The 21,375-nt window shown below is 44.6% G+C and overlaps 1 protein-coding gene across 1 annotated transcript in view; it reads left to right on the forward strand.

Moving 5' to 3' along the window:
* The first annotated feature begins 11,075 nt into the window (after positions 1-11,075).
* LOC135911305 (protein 5NUC-like) overlaps positions 11,076-21,375 on the forward strand; it is a 29,467-nt gene continuing 19,167 nt past the window's right edge. Inside the window, exons 1-4 of the mRNA XM_065443513.2 lie at positions 11,076-11,222; positions 13,168-13,470; positions 16,568-16,705; positions 19,684-19,909. Of these exons, the coding sequence (XP_065299585.1) occupies positions 13,240-13,470; positions 16,568-16,705; positions 19,684-19,909 (595 nt within the window). The 5' untranslated portion in view covers positions 11,076-11,222; positions 13,168-13,239. The remainder of the gene's footprint in view (positions 11,223-13,167; positions 13,471-16,567; positions 16,706-19,683; positions 19,910-21,375) is intronic.

The following is a 21,375-nucleotide window of genomic DNA, read 5'->3' on the forward strand; positions in this document are numbered from 1 at the left end:
GAAACAAACTGCAGAGAATTTTTGTGTATAAAACAAAAGTCACAGACTACACTAAGTGAAGAAGAATTAAGCAGCGAGCTTTACCGAGTGACCAAAGTAAGCGTTAATTTACAAAATTACGAAAAACTCTAATTGATTACACCTAATTAATTAAATACAGTTGGTTATGTACAAGAGTGGGCGCCACATACATGTGACGCACACTTGAAGCATGTGCTCACTAAACAAAGGTTAATGAAATAAAGAGCAAATGTGAACTAAAATTCATTGCCGATATAACGGTAAATGCTAGAGAAACGCATTAGCATAATGTCGCAGCTGTTTAGGGTTACGCAGCCGATGGTTCTTTAGCTGAGCTTCTTTTTCGCCTATCGTTTTGGGCTAGTTCAGGGCCTGCAATAGAATATAAACAAAAAAAAAACGAATGTATCTTAACCGCCCACTTTAGTTAGAGCTGAATCCTACTGCATGAACTGCCTTGTGTGCTTCAGTTGCTCTCGAAAGTAAATTATGTCCCTGGCTAAAACGTGAGAAGCATGCGCGTGTAGCTGGCTAGCTTCAGCGCGCCTTTTTCAGTGCACTCCGAGACCTACTATTTCTAATAGAATTCTCATCCCTTTTTCGTCTGCACGGCAAGTAGGTAAGTAACACATCCGAGTTAAACGATGATTTACTCCCCCTTTCTTTTACTTTGTTTTGTTTTACCCTACATTCTTTAGTCGCTAAAGTTTACTTTTGATTGATATAGCCGGGGGCCTTTTGGTAATCTCATTTATTTGTTAAAAAGCCGGATCACGCGTCAGCTCCCGCTCTTGTGACAGAACCTGTGCGCTGTTTCGCAAACAGCTAGCTGTCATCGCAAGAAAATACCCGCAGCTTTAAGAAGTGCACAATGACATGAAAAAAAAAGTTGAGAAGCTCGGGAACCGCTTGACATCTTTTGAGAAGAGTGTCAAGTTTCTAAAGGAAGAGCAAATACAAGTCCTGTCATGAACTATCACCCAGGCCTATGTAAAACTTGTGACTTTGTACGTTGTCACGTACTGACCATTTACTTTAATATAAATTGTGCGACGTGGTAGGTGTGCCACCAAATAACTTGCACTGTGTGCGTCGTATTTCCTTCTCTCCAATATATACCTATCATAGATCAGATCAAAGTCTTAGGACTCCGGTTGCATGCGAGAGGCAGAAACCGCGATACCATCAATGCGGTATAGGGAACAGTACACGGCAAACACTAGACTGAACATTAAGGCTAATACTGAATAGAGCGTTTAAATGTGATAAGCGCATTCCAGGATTTCTTCTGCCCGGCCTTGGCCAATTCATGCCTGGTTTTATGTACCTTCATATGAATTTAATCCGTCATTATTTATGTGCTCTGATTTTATTCTAGGTAAGGGACCGGACTTTGCGTTTATTATAGTGCATATATGTCACTGGACTTTGTGTCGCTGTGTACTCTAGTGGACTTTCAGTTTTAGTGTGGCATTAGTGTACTTACGTGACTGAACTTTGTGTTTTTATGATTTGGAGTTTACTTTCAGTTATAGTGTGTCATTAGTGTACTTATGGGACTGGAATTTGTGTTGTTGTGATTTCATTATTTCTATCATAATTAATTTTTTGAATCCCTATGTGAAACGGAGTAGCCGGCGCATATTGAAAACATCTCCTAAATACTACATAATTAAAAAAAAGCTGAAGTACAGCTTGGCGAGGGTCTTACCCATTATACAGTTGACAGCAGAGTACCTGCACAACGTCAAAAAAGTGCAACAGTTAAAAAGAAGTAATGCTTTTGTAATTTGATCAGTTATATGGGTGCCTGCAGTGCCACTAAAACATCATTGCAAGGGGCACATTTGAAGCGGAAAGCACTACACAAGGAAAAATTGCGCTGGAACGAAATGCACTTTCAAGCAAAAAGAAAAACCCATTACAAATATATATATATATATATATATATATATATATATATATATATATATATATATATATATATATATATTGCAGACATACATACCATATACACAGGCATATTCAGATAGATCTACACATACACGTATGTATAACTTCTGTGCTAACACGCATGCGTGACTACAATGTAAATAAACAAAGGTTACATACAGCCCTAGTCGTGCAGCTGGCATAACTGACCAAATAGTCTTGTTGCATGATTTGGATTACACAAAAGATCAAGCTCTTCCTTTGCGAGTTTCTTAAGTACAATGGGCATAGCGTATGTTAATGATTGCTTATCGTAATTGGTTCGAGATGTACGGACAAAGTCATTCTTCTTTACGGCTAATAGCACGGATGCTACGGTTTACATTCAGATCTCTCAGAGAAAAGAGAATAGATTCGTTAGACTTCAAATGCGACTTGTAGCTCAAATTAAACAATAATTGTATAATAATCATCGGCTGATTGATCTATTTGATTTCAATTAAGCCATTGTGTGTGTGCGATTGCGACACCAGAAGGGTAGACTCCTTAAATGTACTGAATCCTTAAATGCATAGAGTCCTTAAAGCTATAGTGATACAGCTCTGCTTAGCGAGCAGAGGCAGCTGCTTTTGGTAGGACATGAATCAATTATGCGGCGGAGTTTTCAGTATTCATATCGTGAATCTCAGGAGTCCTGCTTCTGATCTTAGTGGGCACCGGTGCGATAACAATGCCGGAGTTCTAGCTCTTCTCTACATGCGCATAGCCATGCACGGTGCCTGAGTGAACTCACTGGGTGAAATCCTGTATGCACATTCGCTTGCTTTTATTCTCTCTGAAGGCTATTTATTGGGGGCGAGCTCCACCACTGAGAAGGCTGGTGCCGCCGTCGGTGTGACGTGCATGAGGGATCACGTTGACACAGCGGCCGCGTCGGCTGCTTCGGACGCGCCGAAGAAAGCTGTAAACGAAAGTTTTGAGTCCCACCTGCGCTGCTGTTCTGATTAAGTGGGGAGGCCTTCTCTCTTCAGGTTTGTGCTTGACAACACTTGAAAGCCCTATAATAGGTAGCGGCTGCCTTTGAAGGCATACAGCATGGTAGGCTACTGCTCGGTGCCACAGTGCCGGACGTACACAACGGAGCCCGGTGTCAGCCTTCACACGTACCCTCAGGACAAGAAGCTGCGTGAAGCTTGCATCGTGAAGCTTAGAACCGGCAAGCAGCCATCGGCTACAACTCGGATGTGCAACAAGCACTTACGCAAGGAAGATTTCTGATACGGCGTTGGGGCTGCGATGCTCGGTGAGTAGCAGAAAGCATGCACCGAGAGCCTGAACCACGCGCGCTGCCCGACTAACGTCATGAGCTTTGGTCTATGAAGTTGGTGATGCTATATACTTGCAGGATCACTGCAATGAAAAGGAAAGGGTAAAAAGCGCATAAAAATGCATGACATATGCTCATGCTTGTAGTACAAAACAATGAAATGTGCTGGATTAAGAAAAAGAAGCAGCGGGTAATTGTTTGCTGAGAAGTCCGATAAACATACAGTGTGACGCAACCTGAAAAATAATGGTATTGATGCGTGCAAGACTTTAGAAGAAAAGAAAAAAAAAAGATTGAATTGTCGCGATGGCACATCACAAGTCGCCGCAGGCGTCGAAGTCCCTAGATATAATGAAATTATTTTCGAACAGCTCTGACAGTGTCAACGCAACAATTTTTGCTTCTGTATTGTCAAATGCTTATATGCAACGGCTTAAAGCTCACAGCATGGTGCGAAAACGCGCTCACAGCCAAAGCGCAACATTGCGCATCGACATGTATGAAGACGCGCAGACAGTCACCACGAACCCGTGCGATCGCTGCATTGTGGCTTCATTCTGTGATTCTTCATTTAGTTATTCAGACAGCCCACTAGAAGAACAGATTTCACATAGTTAGCTCTCAGCGATTGCCGACCTTGCAAGAAACCTGTTCGAGTGATCCCATCGCGGCGACCGCGTGCAGTGTGAGTTCACTGTACATATTCGGTAAAGAAATAGTGTCTGTAAACCATTGTGTGTTTTTTGTTTGTCCAAGGTTATTATTTTGACAGTAAAAAGACTTCCTTCGTTTCAAGAGTACTTACGGAAATGTTGTTACACAAATGTTACAAGAATAGGTGCTTTTATTGAGCACCGATAGCCAAACTTATGAGGAGTGCACCACGTTACTCTTGAGACCACTCAAGCGAGGCACTTCCGACAGATGGCGACTCCGCAACTCCTCACCCCTAATATTTTACGCACAGGTCCTACTAGGCAGCGTCAGCATTTTCTACTTGCACTTTGAAACAGCCACATAGCGCCTCCAAGCAAGCACTGGTTTCCCACATTCGCTCCACGAGTAAAACGCTCGGTGCATTGCATTAGCGCTAAAGATACCCGAGTGGTCAGAAATAATCCGGAGCACTGCCCTTCAGCGCTTCTCGTACCTCCTGAGTTGTTTTAGGATGTTAAATCACATCAGCGAATGAAGTCATCGATGGCAAAAATGCTGAGTATATATGTACATATAATAATAATGAAGACGCATTTGGTTCTGTCCTATGCAAACTTGTACTCGCTAGATGTCACTAATACTATCAATCGGTTTCGGACAATTTGCAGGCTCGCCACAACGAATTACGCGGTAGCTTTACCGTAAGAGATGCAATTTCATTTTAGAGCTGTTTTTGACCCGTTGATATCGACAAATACTGATCAAATACTCGGAAATTATCCCTAAAACTTCATATCCTTATTATCATATGCAAACAATATAGTAGCCTCGTTTACTGATCTTTCCTCTCAACGACGATCCTCTTCTTCTTGGGTGGAGAAGCCAGCGGGATTCAGTTTCCAACTAATATTTCTAAAGGCCATTGCAGTGCATCGATCATCCAATGACCGTGGGCTAAAGGACATGTCTGGTAGGATGGGTTTAAGGAAAGTCCATAATGATACGTCATAAAGAACGTAGAAAGGCCTGTAGTCAGTTGTTTCGTGCTTCGCTGTGTTATAAGAAGTGACCAACGGCAAGATGTCATCTAAGTTCTCCAGGTCAGACGATACGTAAATGGCCAGCATATTTGTCAGCGTTAATTCGATTCATCCTTTCAACAAGACTATTGGTCTGCGGACGATACGGCGTTGAGAGCCGGAATTGTGCCCTGCATAGATGAAGAACCTCTTCTACAGCATCGGTGACAAACTGCCGACCCACTTATGATAACGCGAAGTGGGCCATGGTGTACGGTAGCGAAATGGGCCATAGCGTAAGCTGCGACGCAAGCAGCAGTGGATGAAGGTATTGCTGCGGTCTCGTCGTAGTGAATGACAAGTCAACAGAGACAATGACCCATCAGTTGTTCAATGACCATAGAAAGGGCCCAAAAGGTTGATACAACCTTGTTAAAAGGGTTATGCGGAGGAATAAGTGGGTGGAGAAGGCCTGATGGATTGCTTTATAGTCACTTGTAACTTTGTTGGCATTGACTGCAGCTGACCACGTATTGCTTTGTTCTGTGACGCATCTGTGGCCAATAAAGGTGCCTCTGGACAGGCTGCAGCGTGCGGGCGAATCCCAGATGTCCGGATGTCGGGTCAACATGCATGGCACGTAGCACGTCACTGAGGATACATTCGTGCAAAACAAGGAGGAAGCGGGCTCCATTCCCAGAGTAATTTGTTTTATACGGCAGGCCGTCAGCGATAGATAACAGACCACTGGCATTGTGAATGTGGGCTGCGACACAACTAGGTTACGGAGTCGTTGCAGTGTTAATGTTGGCAAAGGGTAACATTGGGAAGTTCAGGAGCAGTAGCTGTCAAGCAGTCGTCGAAGGTATCTTCACACGTGTGTGTCATTACCAATGGTAGGCAAGAAAGGCAATTGGCGCCAATATGAAGGCAGCCATTCTTGTAAACTGCGACGAAGTCATCATCTTGTAGTCGTAAAGCTACCAGAATATGACGGAATGTGAGCTACGATCTGGGCGTCTAGTCGTACCAGACGACCAGAGGGATCCCGAAGACTTACAAGCCAGCATAAATAATGATGGTCGGTGACAATCTTTAATGGGCGACCGTAAATACAACAGCGAAATTTCAGAAACAGCGAAATTTCAGAAGACCAAAAATAGCAGCCGCGAGACATTCTCGTACCGTGACAGTGTAATTACCGTCAGAATCGCTTAGACAATGATTGGCATAAGAAATAACGTGTTCTGCATTGTCGAGTCACTACCAGTGTCCACCAAGGCCATTGTAGAGACACCATGAATAAACACGTGCACTTTGTTTTGAATCATTGTAAAAGACAGAGACACATGTGTTGCATCGCTTCCGGCGGCCTCACCTCCGCCATATCCTTGCTCCATCGTGCGAGCAGTGAAAAGCAGGACGCTAACTTGCCTCCCTGGCTCCGCTGTAGAGCCGATTAGGCGGAGGGGTGGAGGGGGGGGGGGAGGTCAGGGGTGCGTTTTTTCATTGTTTTTGCAGCCAACGCAGTGGGCGTCTCTGTATACCTCCTAACCTTAGACGCACGAGATGCGGATGCACCATCGGTACCAAGAGAGAACGATGATGACGGTGGTGCTTCCGGCGCGAAGTAATCTCGTGTCCATATTGCTAAAGCCATAAAAGAAAAACAATAATGATATCATCAACGCAAACGTGTACGTCATTCGCAATATTGATACGGAGTCAATATAAACTTACGCAAGGTGTTATCTACAGCACCAACTAAAGTTCCATATTTCCGGCGTAGAAGGGGAGTAGAGACAAGTGAAGCACACAAATAATTTCCGTTTAATGCTGCAAAAACATCTGAACCTCTTTGAAGGAACCTCGCTTTAGAAATAAGAGTGCACTGTAGAGAGAACGGCTTTTAGAGGAATGACCATTAAACAACCAGTCGTTGAATCAACCTCCAGCCCAGTAGCTACCTAAAACCACCCTAGGCAATCTTGGCAGCGGCCTCTAGCATCTGGAGACTAGTTATTTTGGTCGACCACTTACTTCTTACCGTATGGAGTACCACTACCCTGAGTAGGGTGTCGAGCCGAAACTATTTTTGTGTTCGGTTTGGGTCTCGCTCGATAATGAAAAGATTTAATGAGTCAAACTGGTTTAGACTAGATGAAAATCGCATGTTAGACGTAGCGGGGTCGTTATTGGACGACTGCTGAGCTGCGTAATGATGAAGAGGTAGTGGCCATGTTTTTGTAATCGCAGCAGGTTACAGGTGGTTTTGTTTTCGCCGCAAACAGTGAAGCCAAGCGTGCACCTTGACGCCGCCTTCTGTACACTTGCACTGACCCAAAGACTTCTTGCCACTATCAGACCTGTGCAACTTGGTCTGCCCACAATGTTGCAACTCCTGTGTTAGCAACAAATATCCGTGTGCATACTGCACCAGAACCACATGAATCATGCACAATGTCTCGTATACCCTGTTATACAATCGCCAGAAAGTGCGAAACCCATACTATTTAATTGATTTTATCTGTTTTATTTCCACGTGTTTCTCCGAGACACTTCTTAAGTACTTATCAAAAAATCCACAACTTTTGGCCATTTCAAAGCAATGGCTATCAATGCATACAGGGATGGTCACCGATATATAAACCTTCGTAAAATGAAGTCAGCACCATCGATTTTTCAGCGAAGAAGCTCGCGGCACGATGAAAAATTGTATACTCCAACTAAATCAGTGATGTAATGACTTACTTTTTACCTCCACAATGACATAGGAAAACGTCTTATATAAATGTTTTACACGCATGTGAAGAATAACATCATCAGGCGACAGTTTGTTGGGGCTCGTATCAAAAAGATAGCAAGCGAAATTTTATGCATAATGAAGCCTTATATACGAGTGAGCAGGTTATTGCGCAGCTCAGCTAATAAATGCATGCAAATAACAATTCCAGCACAAGCAGGAAAGTAAGAATAATGAGATTTATGCGCTCACTTTTGATGTGTGCTCTTTGGATGTTGATGATTAAAATCAAAAACGATGTGATTTAAACCTGAAGTTGTCAGTCACAATCCAGCTGAACGTCCGCTAGCGCGCTTGTTTCGTTCGCGATAGTACGTTTTCTTTTTCGGTCAGTAGGAACTGGCTGCTTTGGTTGTAAACGACAAGTCGGCGTCAACTGTCGTTTACTGCGTGCCTAGGTGCCGGATCAGGAAACTTTTACCTGGTGTTTTGCCAGCCATGTTCGAAGCGTAGCCAAGTTATCTTGTGCCGAGTGCCAAAAAGCCTCGTAATTAGGAATCAGCATCCCGATTTTCTGCGCATTCTCCAATTCGAAGCAAACGAACAGCGGAGCCAGAAAGTGCGATTGACATTTCTGAATCGCCGCTCGACATCGCTGACAAAAAACTTAAGGTCTGCGCTCAAATGGCGAATTATGACGTCCAGCGAGCAAGTGCGTATGTTTCGCTTATCGGCAGGCTTCGTAAACAAGCTGGGTACCACGGCTCAAAGCTTAGCGAATTTCTACAGCAGTTGGACGCTGAAAGGAAAGCAATCGCTTTCTATCGCGAGAACAAGAGGCATGCTTCTGTCAAAGAGAATTGTTGCTGACTCTGAAAAGGTCAAAAAAGGTCATAGAAAGATATCTTTCTCCTTCATCAACTAAACAGTTGGGGGCAGAAGTGACCGTGCTACCCAGAGGATATAATCAGAGAGGGCGTCGTGTGGTGCTTTCTTTCGCCTAAAGGATACGATCACGCTCGGGCATCCCAGCTGCTGACGCTGCCAGCAAAGGGTACGCTGCCACGGTACATGGGACCAAGCTCAACAACGACAGGTATGAGTGCTGCTAAGAGGGAGACTAGATTTTGAAGCTTCCCTACTCAGCTCTAAGCAGCACATGGTTAAATTAATCATTGATGAGGCTAGCAGTAAGCCGAAGTGTATATAGGACAGGAAATCGGACGCAGTCTTTGGATTGAGAGACAATCCTAGCAGTGACACACCAGGTGGCTCGAAGGAAACCCTTGCAAACAGGGTCCTGTGTTTTGTGCTTCACGGCATCACTAGTTCTTACGGAATTCCCCGCTCATACTATTTCACTAAGTGATTTAGCGGGAGATACCTGTTTGCATGGATTAAGGAAGTGGTCAGCGCTGTTGAGCGGTGCGGATTTTTTATTGTGCGCGTTGTGATGGACAATTATTCCTCCAATACTACAATGTTTAGGCTTATGGGAAGTGGCTGCCTATCGACTACGGTGGAGCATCCAGATGGAGCATCCACATCTCTGGCATATTTGTCCAAAAGCTCTACGAGCACCACAAGGATACACAGTCAAACTATCAAGAAACTTAACGGAGACGCATGTCTACCATACGAACTTGAAGAAGATGAATGTCCTTCGGGCAGTGCAGATATTCTCTCCACAAGTAATTGCAGCAATTGAGCACCTCGAAGAAAGCGCTGGTGGTGACTCTACCCTCTACGTGTTCAGCAAAGCAAATTCTACCATCCGCTTTATGAAGACAATCAAACGATGGTTCGATATCCATGACACCACGTATGCCGGAAGCGGCCAAAAGAGCACGATACGGAAGACAGACAATCCTCGGGTGCCGTGGCTTGCAAATGAGTTCAGCTCCCAGAAAACCTCAAAAGCACGAAGAAAAGATGGTTCCCCTTGTGAGAAAGTTGAAGCCTTGCATTTTACGACGAAGTCTACAGTCGAAACCGCACGTTTTCTTCTGTGCAATGGTGTCAACAGCGTCTTACGCGGAAGCTAAATAGTGACCCTATTGAGGCCATCTTTGGGAAAATAAAGTTCATGTTCGAAGGCATTGACATGTTTGACGCAAAAGCAGTGATAACTGCACTTGATCACATCAAGTCTGAGGCCTCAATTGGCAAGGAGGTTGCAATACCTTGCACTGATGCTGAAGAGCTGGCTGCAGCTCTACCACAATCTCTGACTGACGAGTTGAATCAACTTATAGAATACCCAGTCATCCCATCACCTTATGTCACGGACTCTGGTTGGCTTATGTCCCTGGATACATCGCCAAGCTAATAATAGAATTTGGGCGTGATGCTTGTTCCATTTTACTTGAAACGACTGAAAGAAGTGATTCTATGTGCGTGCTTCTACAAATCCAAGATTTCAGCAGGCTGCACTATTCAAAAGCAGAGTTTGCGGCACTGTTGGACAAAATTGTGTGCTTTTCTTGAGAGAGCTGTCGTGCACCTTCCACGCGCAGATGTGCTAGAAGCACTGCAAATCGTCATTCAACCATATCTCGAAAAGTCACCCCTGCTATGTCGTCCGGAAGGCATCAACAACAGCCACGCGATAAGGCATGCTAGCTTGTTTTCCGAGAAGTTTGTCAGAGCACTTCTGATCAACTACATCCGCATGGTAACTGACAAGAACGACAAGTCAACAACTTATGCGCATAAGCCACCCAGGAAGCACTTTAGGCTTTGAATTTGTGTTCTAGGTAGGAGTGACTTCAGAAAAAAAAAGGATGTAGTCAACATGACAGTTTTCAGTTAATGCGGCATAAGTGAAGGAAATGCTCAGCTTTTATTTTTAGGAAATTTCCTTAATTCCATTGGATGCAACGTACCCGTTAATACCAAATTCTTATTTAACAACACGAACAAAATAAAAGATCTGTATAAGACATTCTGTGACGCAGCAGTTGCAGTGTACAGCTGTTCAATATATAGTATTCAGTCACATGAGTTTTTAAAGTTGTACATATTCAAGTGGGCGCAGACTAACGCGCCCCATGCAGTTTTTATGTTCATTGTAAAAAAACCTTCCCTTAAATGTTTTTAATGCCAATGTTGCGAAAACAAAAATGCCAGCACTTCAGTTTCAGAGCTATTACGCAAATCCAAGTCGGGTGTTTCCTTTCGTGCAAACACTGCACGTTGCCTGGAAATTTATTTGCTGACTCAGACCCATTAGCAGGTAAGCCGATGACTTCACAGTGGTTTTTAGAGGAATAAAGGTAAAAAAGCTTGTACATGGCAGTTGCAAATAATGCGAACATGCACGCGTCCGAAAGGTGAGCAAGCGCACGCTGCAGCCTTCAATTCACGCGGACAGCTGCGGCGAACGCAGCAGTTAGTGCAGCAGTTAAGGTTACTGAATAAAAGTAGCTCCTTTTCATGGAATTCTCGCAGCTCACTCTTTCTGTGGTAGTTCGCCTTCGCAGTTTGGTCGCTCGCTCGGAAGCCGTCCATAAAGTTACACAAGGTGAGACATTAAAAATAGTTTTTGGTCTTTCCGCATAAATTTTTACCGTACTTAAGGCTTGATTATTGTGTACTTTGCTAGGACCGATGACGGAATGCTATGAAACTGGCAGAATCAGATGTTTTTGTGCTTTTTGGGCGCCTAACTGCGCGCTTGTTTTATGGCTTCGGGCTCGCTGCCTGCTTCCAGTTAGAAGGTGAAAGGTCAAATTCCTTTTAGTGTCGAGTGCTAGCACAAAAATCTGAATTCCTTGTCTCGCCAATAATGTTTACGTGGTGTACACGATGGTTTATGTACATGCAAGAGCTTTGTTTGCCGGTCATGTCGTCCATGGCCATGCATTGTACTCGTAGGCAAATACGCTGTCACGGCTTGCACAGATCAACCCGCTTCGCAAGTTATTTCTATTGCATTGATTACATTCTTTATTTGGCTTTCTAAAGACACTTGCCTGGCGTGAAAGGGCTGCGATGAAGGTTTCGCCGGTACACGCCAAAGGCGATGGGCTTGCGTGTGTGCGGTACTGTGTATACCTGCCGATTCAACAACTCGGATTCATTTGTGCTGCTCGAAGTGCGTACGTGTGTACTTGCGTCTACCCAATCGATTGCCGTCTATCCAGCTTGTGCAGCTTCATAATTTAGCCACATTAGTGCCATGATGACCGAACGCAAGGCCCGTGACATATTCACCCGAATAACGCGAGCGCAGTGTAGAAACGTGCGCGATCAATGCGGAGCATCTCAGCTATTCTCGTAGTTCCGTCAAGACGCTGGCATCTCTTTATGCAGTCTGGTCCTACGCGTTTATGACAAACTGGTGCCGTTGGCTCTCATACGCAAGCATCACGGTGGGACCAGTACTTCATTTGTGAACAGAGCCTAGGCAAAGACGAAAGTTACACATAAAAATCAATGTTTCCATCAATGGGCACTTTCTCCCTTTGCGCAGTTCCACGTCAATGTGAGCCAACAAACTCGTGCACCACTTTATTGGGCCGATACGGCTAACTAGAGAATGCCTACTCACAAAAGTCAAAATCATTTGCACTGGTAGTGCACAGCTTAACCTCGCAAAATATATTTGCAGCTCCTAACAAAAGCATGGGCTGACAAAGCTACGCACTCTCAGTACTACAACAATAACACGTGTTGCGTTTCTGGCACGATATATGACAGAACACAGCCTACGCACTCAATAGCTTCATACACGTGTTGACGATAGCGCGATCAGGAAAACAAATGTCAAGAGGCCCCGATAATAGCACCAGTGCATAAGCTTACCCATGCCTGAGCTCCGCACCCCGGCAACAAAGAAAAAGGTCCGTTCGTAGACGTTTGCACCTCCAGTACCCTTAAAATCAATCCCTAACATAAAACAAAACAAAAACCACTTAAGTGTAGTAGTTTGGCCTAAGTGTGGTAGTGGTCTTATGGTGTGGTAGCACCTTATCTCTTAGCTTGGTAGTAGTTGTTAGAACGTGACCTATCATGGGTATTTCGCACAGATGAAAGAGCTGCTAACAGACACAAGCGATAATAAGACAAATGATCGTATGTTGGAGAGATATCACAAATCCCCAAGACACCGGACACATTGGGAACATTCTGTGATAACCATGCCTCGCGGGTTATTTAGCCATTAAGCTTACAGTACAAAACCACAACTATTCTTGCTGAAAGGTCTTCCTCAAATGCAAAGTGGCCATCAACGTAGAAGTAGGCATGAAAAGACTGTGTGGAATGTGCATAAGTAAAATGTCACAATGTTTTTCAGCCCATTTATACACAGGAAATTGGCCCGTATCTTGATCCGGCCGGAATGCAGGAGAATGTACCTTAATGTCTGAGAAGTGCAGTTTTACACGTTGTTAGGGTGTACATGACACGAAATATTTTTTGTATATTGTTCCACTTATTTGTACCAACGTTTTTCTCTTGCATAGCTTTCCCATTTACTCAGGCACTACGTTGAGAAGCCCTAACACCAACGTGGGTCACGATTTATCATCAGTAAAATGGCTCACCACTTGATCTACGACGAGCGTCAGACACGTGTATTCATTTTAATGTCAATAATATGGTGTTGGTGTCACGCCCTCGCTCAAGATAAAGAGCTGAACCTTACTATTCTTCACACGAACGACATTCATGCTCACTTGGAAGAAAGCAACAAATATGGTGGCGAATGCTTTAAAAAGGGTCCTAATTCTACATGCGTCGGGGGAGTTGCCCGGATTGTGACTAAGGTGAGTGCAAAGGCACAAAAATTGGTTCCTGCATTGAAATTGCACGCGCACGTGACTGACTTTGTGAACTTGGTGACGTGACTGACTTTGTGAACTTGGTGACAGTTCTAAACACCTCGTGCGAGTGTTCGTTCTTAGTCAATCATTGTTATTTCCCGCCACCGTCCATGGTTGCAAACATGTACTACACTGAAATTTTGTGGTTGAACTCTCAGAAGTAAACCTTGAATGAATCAAACTCGCAAATATGATGCTCAGTCATGTACATTCTGCGTAGATTTCCCCCTGCTACATGGGAATTCAACGCAATAGGTGTGTAATTCTTCGCTGCTCAAAACTTTTTGTAATGTTGGTTCTTTGTAGTACACATGCTGCTTGTATAGATACGTTTGTTTCATTTCTGCATACAAAAATTGTAGTTGCAAGTACGTTACAACATGCGCAATTGATACCATACTCACTGAACGTTTGCCGGCTTCCAGAAACTCAACCCGCCTATGTTGAGGCGCGCAATGGAAAAACATCAATGAGCGGAATTATTCTGATGCTCTGGTTTCGGTCTGCAACCGGGCCATTTCTAACATCCCTCAGTCAGTGTTTCTACAGAAGACATTCCTTGATCTACAAATGTTCAGTCCTTTCCTCTTCGGGTTAGGTTACTTCATGCTACTATTGTGTTGTGCAACAAGTACGTCTGACTGAATATTTGTCATAATTATTATGTCGCCGTAGTCCTCTAAACTACACTGGCATGCAAAAATATTATTCGGGCCTACAGTGAAAAATCCCTAACGTTTAAGTTGTCGCCTTGTGGTGGACGCCATTGGGTTACTAAGAAAGCATCGTCAGGGCTTTACTTGTTTATTCCATATATCGCATCTGCTCCGCTTTAGTTACAGCTGTTGTGCAAAAACTCCGGTATTCATGCGCTCCCGACGTGGGTCGCACGCTGCTTTTTCTAATCACAAAGCCAGACCTACTAATTACCTAATGGCGTAGCAAACAGCCTTACAGTTGTAAAAATGAACCACCAGCAGAGTTCAAGCAACGTAACACGATATTAACTATTGTGGCATCGAACTGACTTCGTAACTGGTCTTCTTGGGCGCACACGGAATCGCACTTACCATTCATAAATCATTCATATCTTAATAATAAATAGTTTCCGTTAGTGAAACTTCTTTTCAGGTGAGCATCTCTGTCTGCATTATTTGGTCTTTGTATGAAGCTTCGCTATATCTCATGCATGAAACGCGTTTAATTTTAACGTTCATATAAGGTATATTCGCCGCCTTTAACGCTCTCATTAAACCTACAGCAGCCTTAACAAAGCAACAAAGAAAGAAACATTGCAATTCCACGTCCAACTACTATGCGGCGCAAATATTTAAGGCTTAAGTACCCCCCCCCCCCTATGCACGGATCTATTAGATTAGTTCACATCAGCAGGGCATCATTTCAAAACTCTGCTTGCCTTTATCAATAGTCGAGTACTAGCGCAATAACTGAAGTTTTGATTTTGGCGTCCACACTGCCGAACGTGTGGGCACCACGTGTCATTTCAGGAAATATTACGTTAGTTTGATGTGTTCTTGTGCAGGGAAAACTCAGGTTATCACTTTGCTCATTTTCAAATACAATTCGATCCTTTTCGATTAACAGCTATTTCTTAACAAACACTCTCAAAATTTATGACATCGCAGGTTGATGGTACGGAATTGACACTATGGCGTCAGCATCAGCCTTGTTTTCGCATGCCTGTAGCTTAACAATCGTAAGGTGATTACGTGACGAATTATTTGGCATTCCATGGTGCAAATCTCCCGGTGTAGCTCAATTTATTTCTCTTCAGCGTCCCTTTAAGCGTTTCGGTGATGCAGTTGTCGTTGTGACAGCGTACAGGAATATTAACGCGACAGCGTTAAGGGCCCCGCGCCGCAGAAAATCCGGCGTTGGCATCCCGCGTCCGACATCCAGCGTTGGACATCGTTTCCGCAAAAGATTTTCGAACCACCCATACCCAGGCCCTCCATGTGGCACAAGGACGTTGCTGAACTAACTGAATTTCTCAAGCTAAAATACGTCGAAAAATAGTAAAGTACCACTTACACACAACCTACAGACATGATAGCGTCGGATTGTAGTTTGAATGTACGAGAAAACATAATTCTGTTAAGTAAAGCAATGAACAGGGCTAGTTGGTGGACATTCATGATTATATTGCGCTTAGTGTTATACTGATGAACATAACAGCCAAGACTAGATTAAACAGTTGGTTGTTTGCGCTACGTACGTCCGTGTCTAGTCCCTTATGTTCGTTAGTGTAACACTAAGTGCAATATAATCATAATTCTGTTAAGCGAAAACTTAAACAAACCCCTTTTCCACCGTTTCTACCATTGATAGACCGGCCACGGCATCCGACATTTGCGCGCGCCGGTTCGTGAATATCTTGGAGGCCACGGAGCGGCGCGCCCAATTCCTTGCGGCACCTCCAGATGGAGCTCGCCTTCGCCGCACCGTGGCCAACGAAAAAGGCCGCGTTCCTACCAGAATTCTCGGCTTCGTGCATAGCGTTCGCCGCCAGCGTTTCCCGGTAAACACTACAGTTACATAAGCTGCAGTTGCCGGGAAGCGTAGGAAGCAGTCATGTATCTTTGAATACTATCGCGTTTCATTCTTAAAGGCGAAGCTTAAGCGGCCTCCAAATTTTTAGGTAAATTCTATCTGTGCGCTTAGTACGGAAAAGCAGCAATGTGAAGCGAACAAGCGCACTGCGATGACAGAGATTTGATGGTCTGTTCTGTTGCGCGAACAGCTGCAGGGAACTGTCTGACCAATCTATTTTCAACCGTCTGATCTTGTAGAAACACTATTAGTGGCTAGCAGTGTGTTCAATGGGGCTGGTTGGTTCATCTTTAGAATAAAAACAGGAACGGCGCAACAGAGGACGAGCGAGTAAAGAGCACAGGACAGCGCTCTGTCTTGTGCTTTTCACTTGCTGGTCCTGTAGTGCGCTGTTCCCGTTTTTATTCTGTTATTGGCTGATGACACGACGTACCTTTAAACAGTCTGTCAAAATATACTTATTTTACAGGTAAAGGAAATTAGGCAAAAGGTGCCGAATGCGTTGTTTATGAACGCCGGAGACTTCTTCCAAGGCACGCCTTATTACACCATCTTCAAGGAAAGCGTCATAAGTGCAGTCATGTCAAAGATGGGCTACAACTATGCGGTCAGTTGATCCCTTTTTCTTGAAGGAATGCTCCTGCACATTCTATTTCTTCCTCATTTCTTGCCCTTTTAGTGTTCGAGATTGTTTCTTCAGTTAAGATGTACAAACACACTTTTGCTTACATGTACATTATGATAGCATACTCGTGAGTGTTAGAACACCTTTCCAGTGCAAGTATGCAATGCGACCGACAAGAAGTTCCTTTGCACTTTGTAAATATACCAAAGATATACAACATAAACCGAGAAAAAGAGGACTTGTAGCTGTTTCACACCCGACAGATCAGTTAGCTAGTTAGTAAAAAAATCGGCAGAAGCCATCTCACGATTACGTGTGATGGATTACGTGTGAGGTGTCTACTGCAGCAGAACTCCTCTTTCATGCTTCCCTGAAAACACTTGGTGCCATCTAGTGCTACCGCCGAAATGCATCCGAAACCATGGCGCACTAGCGCTAGAGAATGCTGAGAAACGTCATGTGCAAACTTTTTTCTGGACACGCTGCACCATGTAGGGGCACTTCCGAAAAGCCTGCGCGTGGCCGCGAGACAAGAAGCGTGGCGCTGGTAATTATTGCGAACGCTTATAATTATTCCGTCGCTTGCGGCGCAGTCAGTGGCATGTACTCAGTGACCCAGGTTGGCAAGACGTTCACTGAAGAGCTGCACATTCCCAGTACGTTCATGGCACAGCTTTGTAAAGCTTCGGAGTCAAAGGGCTTCACTCAAAAGCGGGATCTACCCACTGCAGTCGGGCCACAGGCTGCTAAGTTCGTCGGGTTGAGGAACATTTGTGGAACATTTGAGAAACATTTGTTCAAACAAACAAATGTTTGAGAACATTTGTTCCCTTGAGGAACATTTCTGACGTGGGTTCAGTTCCGACTGGCATCGGAGAATTTGAAGAGATCTTTTTTGTCATTGTAGAGCGGCATATTCCCAGTGGCGCATACATATTTACCAAACTTTGCGTTCAAGATGTTCATTGAACGTCTACTGGCACCTATTGGCACATACCCAGTGACTCAAGTTGGCGCAGGAAAGTTTCATTGAAGACCAGCACCGAGTGACAGATACCCAGTACTTCAAGTGGGATGGATGGATGGATGGATGGATGGATGGATGGATGGATGGATGGATGGATGGACGGACGGACGGACGGACGGACGGACGGACGGACGGACGGACGGACGGACGGACGGACTGATTGATTGATTGATTGATTGATTGATTGATTGATTGATTGATTGATTGATTGATTGATTGATTGATTGATTGATTGATTGATTGATTGATTGATTGATTGATTGATTGACGGATGGATGGATGGATGGATGGATGGATGGATGGATGGATGGATGGATGGATGGATGGATGGATGGATGGATGGATGGATGGATGGATCCCAGAAAGTGCGTGAAGTACCCTAAGAATACTAACGCATTAAAACCAGTATGACTTCTTAAAGGCTTATTCGTACTGAAAAAAATCTGAGGGCACCAAAGCACTTCTTATTGGTTGTGAATGCGAAAGATGTGAAAGCATTAATGCCCAATTGAACGTCGCTGAACGGTTCTTCGAGTTACGAACTCCCCGCAGGCAAATGAGTACGTTGAAACATTTGGCCAACGCATCCTTATACTACAAGGCCGGTGCAGTTCGATCCTGACATCATGGTATCTTGCCCGACTGCCATAGAATCTAATGGGGACGCTTCCGAGTTAGCCGCGGTGATTTTGACGTCACAGCTTTTGTCACGCCAGGCTTGGCAACGGAAATTTCGGGCCAAGTAGCATGATGTTAGAGAGTGGAGAGGCTTGCTATCTGGGATTCGCTGGTTTAGCCCAGTGGGAAGACACTCGAGCGTGGGGTCGTAGGTTCGAAACTCACTGCCGCCAACGTTTTTTTTAGAGTTTATTCTGTTTTTATGCATAATTTTCTTTATAGCTATTGCCGAGGCGAAGTCAGAACGCAGGCGAGAGCTTGCGCGGATAGTGCGGGCTTCCGAGAGCGAGGGTGACGCGGCGTCACTAAAGCCCCTTAAACTTCGTAAAGTAGTGACACTCTCCTCCTCCGCCTTCTCTCCTCCTCGTTTCTTCTCTCTTTCACGCTCCCTCCTCAACCGTGGCGCCACATACACTGCTCGAGCGTAGCAACGGCGCTAACATGCGCTCGCTCCTCGCCACTCCGTTGACGCTTTTCGAGCAGAAATGGCGATGAAGCAAGGCGCGAGGGCCCACGTGATGCTATTGGGCCAATAGCGACGCGGCGGCGACCTCGGCCAGAGCGCTCGAGGAGGAGGCGGCATTCTTCAAAGCGTGGCACTACTTTACGAAGTTTAAGGGGCTTTAGGCGTCGCAGCAAAACCCTTTCCCCTCACGAAACTGGCGCGCCCATTCGCCCGCTCTGCTCCGTCGAGGAACGCACGTGACGTGCGTCGCAGACAATTGGAATTTAGGTGCCGTTTCGCTGCTACAGACACCGGCCTTCTCGCTCAATCGGCCATTTGATGCTTTCGCATCAAAAAATTATAGTAACCGTGCATACAATAGGAGGCTATTAGAAGTTTTGAGGAGAAAATGCTTCATATTTCTGGTGCTTTTCTGTGACTATTGCACTGACTGTTCAGTACATAGAGAGAAAAGAAGTCAAGCTCCTTGTGCAGCAGTACAGCTCTGAGCCGTGCTGCAGCACGAATACGCAAACCATGGTCCATCATTACAAAGCATTCTTACGTTAGAGATGTTAGTAAAGAAGATGCCAGCCATAGAGCTTGCGGAAAATATTACCAGAGCGGAATGTAGCGCTAGAGTGTACGGCAATTGCAAGATGACAGTTCAGGCAGCATGCGAATGATGGACAGCACATAGATTACCCAAGTTCTGTCCTTTTGTCCTTAAACGAATTTGTTGCCTTGTGAATTACGTTATAAACACGAAAATTTAAAATAATTATGTATGTAATTACGAATTATTTTCAGTGCCTTGGAAATCACGAATTCGACGATGGACCGGACAACCTTGCCCGTTTTCTTCAGAAAATGAGAGAAGCTAATGTGACGATTGTCGGCACAAACACAAATTTTTCAAAGGAGCCCCGGCTTGCAGGAAACGAGCTTGAGAATCATGCAATACTAGATATTGACGGGACGAAGATCGGAATTCTAGGCGCGGTAATTCCTAGCACGCAATATACTTCAAGCCCAGGTAATGTACACAAGCTTCATCATTAATTTAGCTTCACCATTGAATTAGGTTTATCACATTTACCAATTAAAATCTTAAAACAATTACATTTAATGCATTGACATAATAATAATAATATTTGGGGTTTTACGTGCCAAAACCACTTTCTGATTATGAGGCACGCCGTAGTGGAGGACTCCGGAAATTTTGACCACCTGGGGTTCTTTAACGTGCACCTAAATCTAAGCACACGGGTGTTTTCGCATTTCGCCCCCATCGAAATGCGGCCGCCGTGGCCGGGATTCGATCCCGCGACCTCGTGCTCAGCAGCCCAACACCATAGCCACTGAGCAACCACGGCGGGTAATGCATTGACAAGCAAGTGATTGAAATAAAATTATCAGATTTGCAACGTTTTTTTTTTTCATGCGTTAATTGTAAGTGCCACTCGGTGCACGTTAAAAATGATGAATATACACAGGTCAGTGCTTCACATTGGCCCTGATGTAATGAATTGAACACATAGACTTCAGCGCCCATACTGAGGGAAGTCTTCCTTTGTGTTTGATTAGCCGTTCTTGTGTCTGTGCATGCGTGGGCTCATTCCGTCTGAACTGGAAGTAGCGTTGAGAAATAAAGTGAAGTGTGTGACAGAAAATAACGCTGCGATAAAAAAAACAGTTACCAGGCAGCAGTTTTCAATATGTGCAGTTGCCCCTTGCTATTCTAGCTTTATATTTCTTGATTTATGTTGCTGCAGGACCAGCAATGAAGCCTTCATGACCACCTTTTTCAGTAAAAAGCCATGACTGAGCTTTCAAAAGACGCTGAATATACGTGCAGCCGATGGCTGCTCAGGTGTTGTCTATAAATTTATTGTACTGTAAAGGTTCCTGCTTACCGGCATTAGTAAGATGGGATTCAAAATAATGCAAAAATATTCGGGCTGATATTTAGAAAAACCACCAGTACGCTAGGTGGGTCTCAAAAAAGATGCTGCGCAATGTCGATGGCGAACATATTGATAGCGAAAGCGACCAGACAACGACAACCATTTCTCACGAAAAAAAAATTCAGCGACGGTTACGATACTACCTAATACAAAATTTGAGCGCAGCTCTATGCGTGTTTTCATTTTGTGATATACTGGCTGGCGCGGACAATATGCCTCGTGCGGCACGTTGCAAATGGAGCGAAGTGTGGCTTGACGGTCTCGCTAATCTGGAGATCGCGAGCGTTAGTGCGTGAGTGACGCGTGGGCGCGATTCACAGCAGCCGCCGCCGACAGACCTCCCAGACGACACGCGCTAGTGTGGCGCCATCTCGTAGACATCGTCGCCGCACTACGATTTTCTTCTCACGCTTCTGACATTACCTAAACTGATTTACGCTTCATGGTTCAGCTACATCCTCCTCTCCGCTTTTCGTCTGACGTCTTTTATCCTCCGCTACGCTCCGCGTTCACTTTCATCTTTCGCTGTGCTCGT

The sequence above is a fragment of the Dermacentor albipictus genome, chromosome 1 (genome assembly GCF_038994185.2).
Source record: "Dermacentor albipictus isolate Rhodes 1998 colony chromosome 1, USDA_Dalb.pri_finalv2, whole genome shotgun sequence".
In the NCBI taxonomy this organism is placed as follows: domain Eukaryota; kingdom Metazoa; phylum Arthropoda; class Arachnida; order Ixodida; family Ixodidae; genus Dermacentor; species Dermacentor albipictus.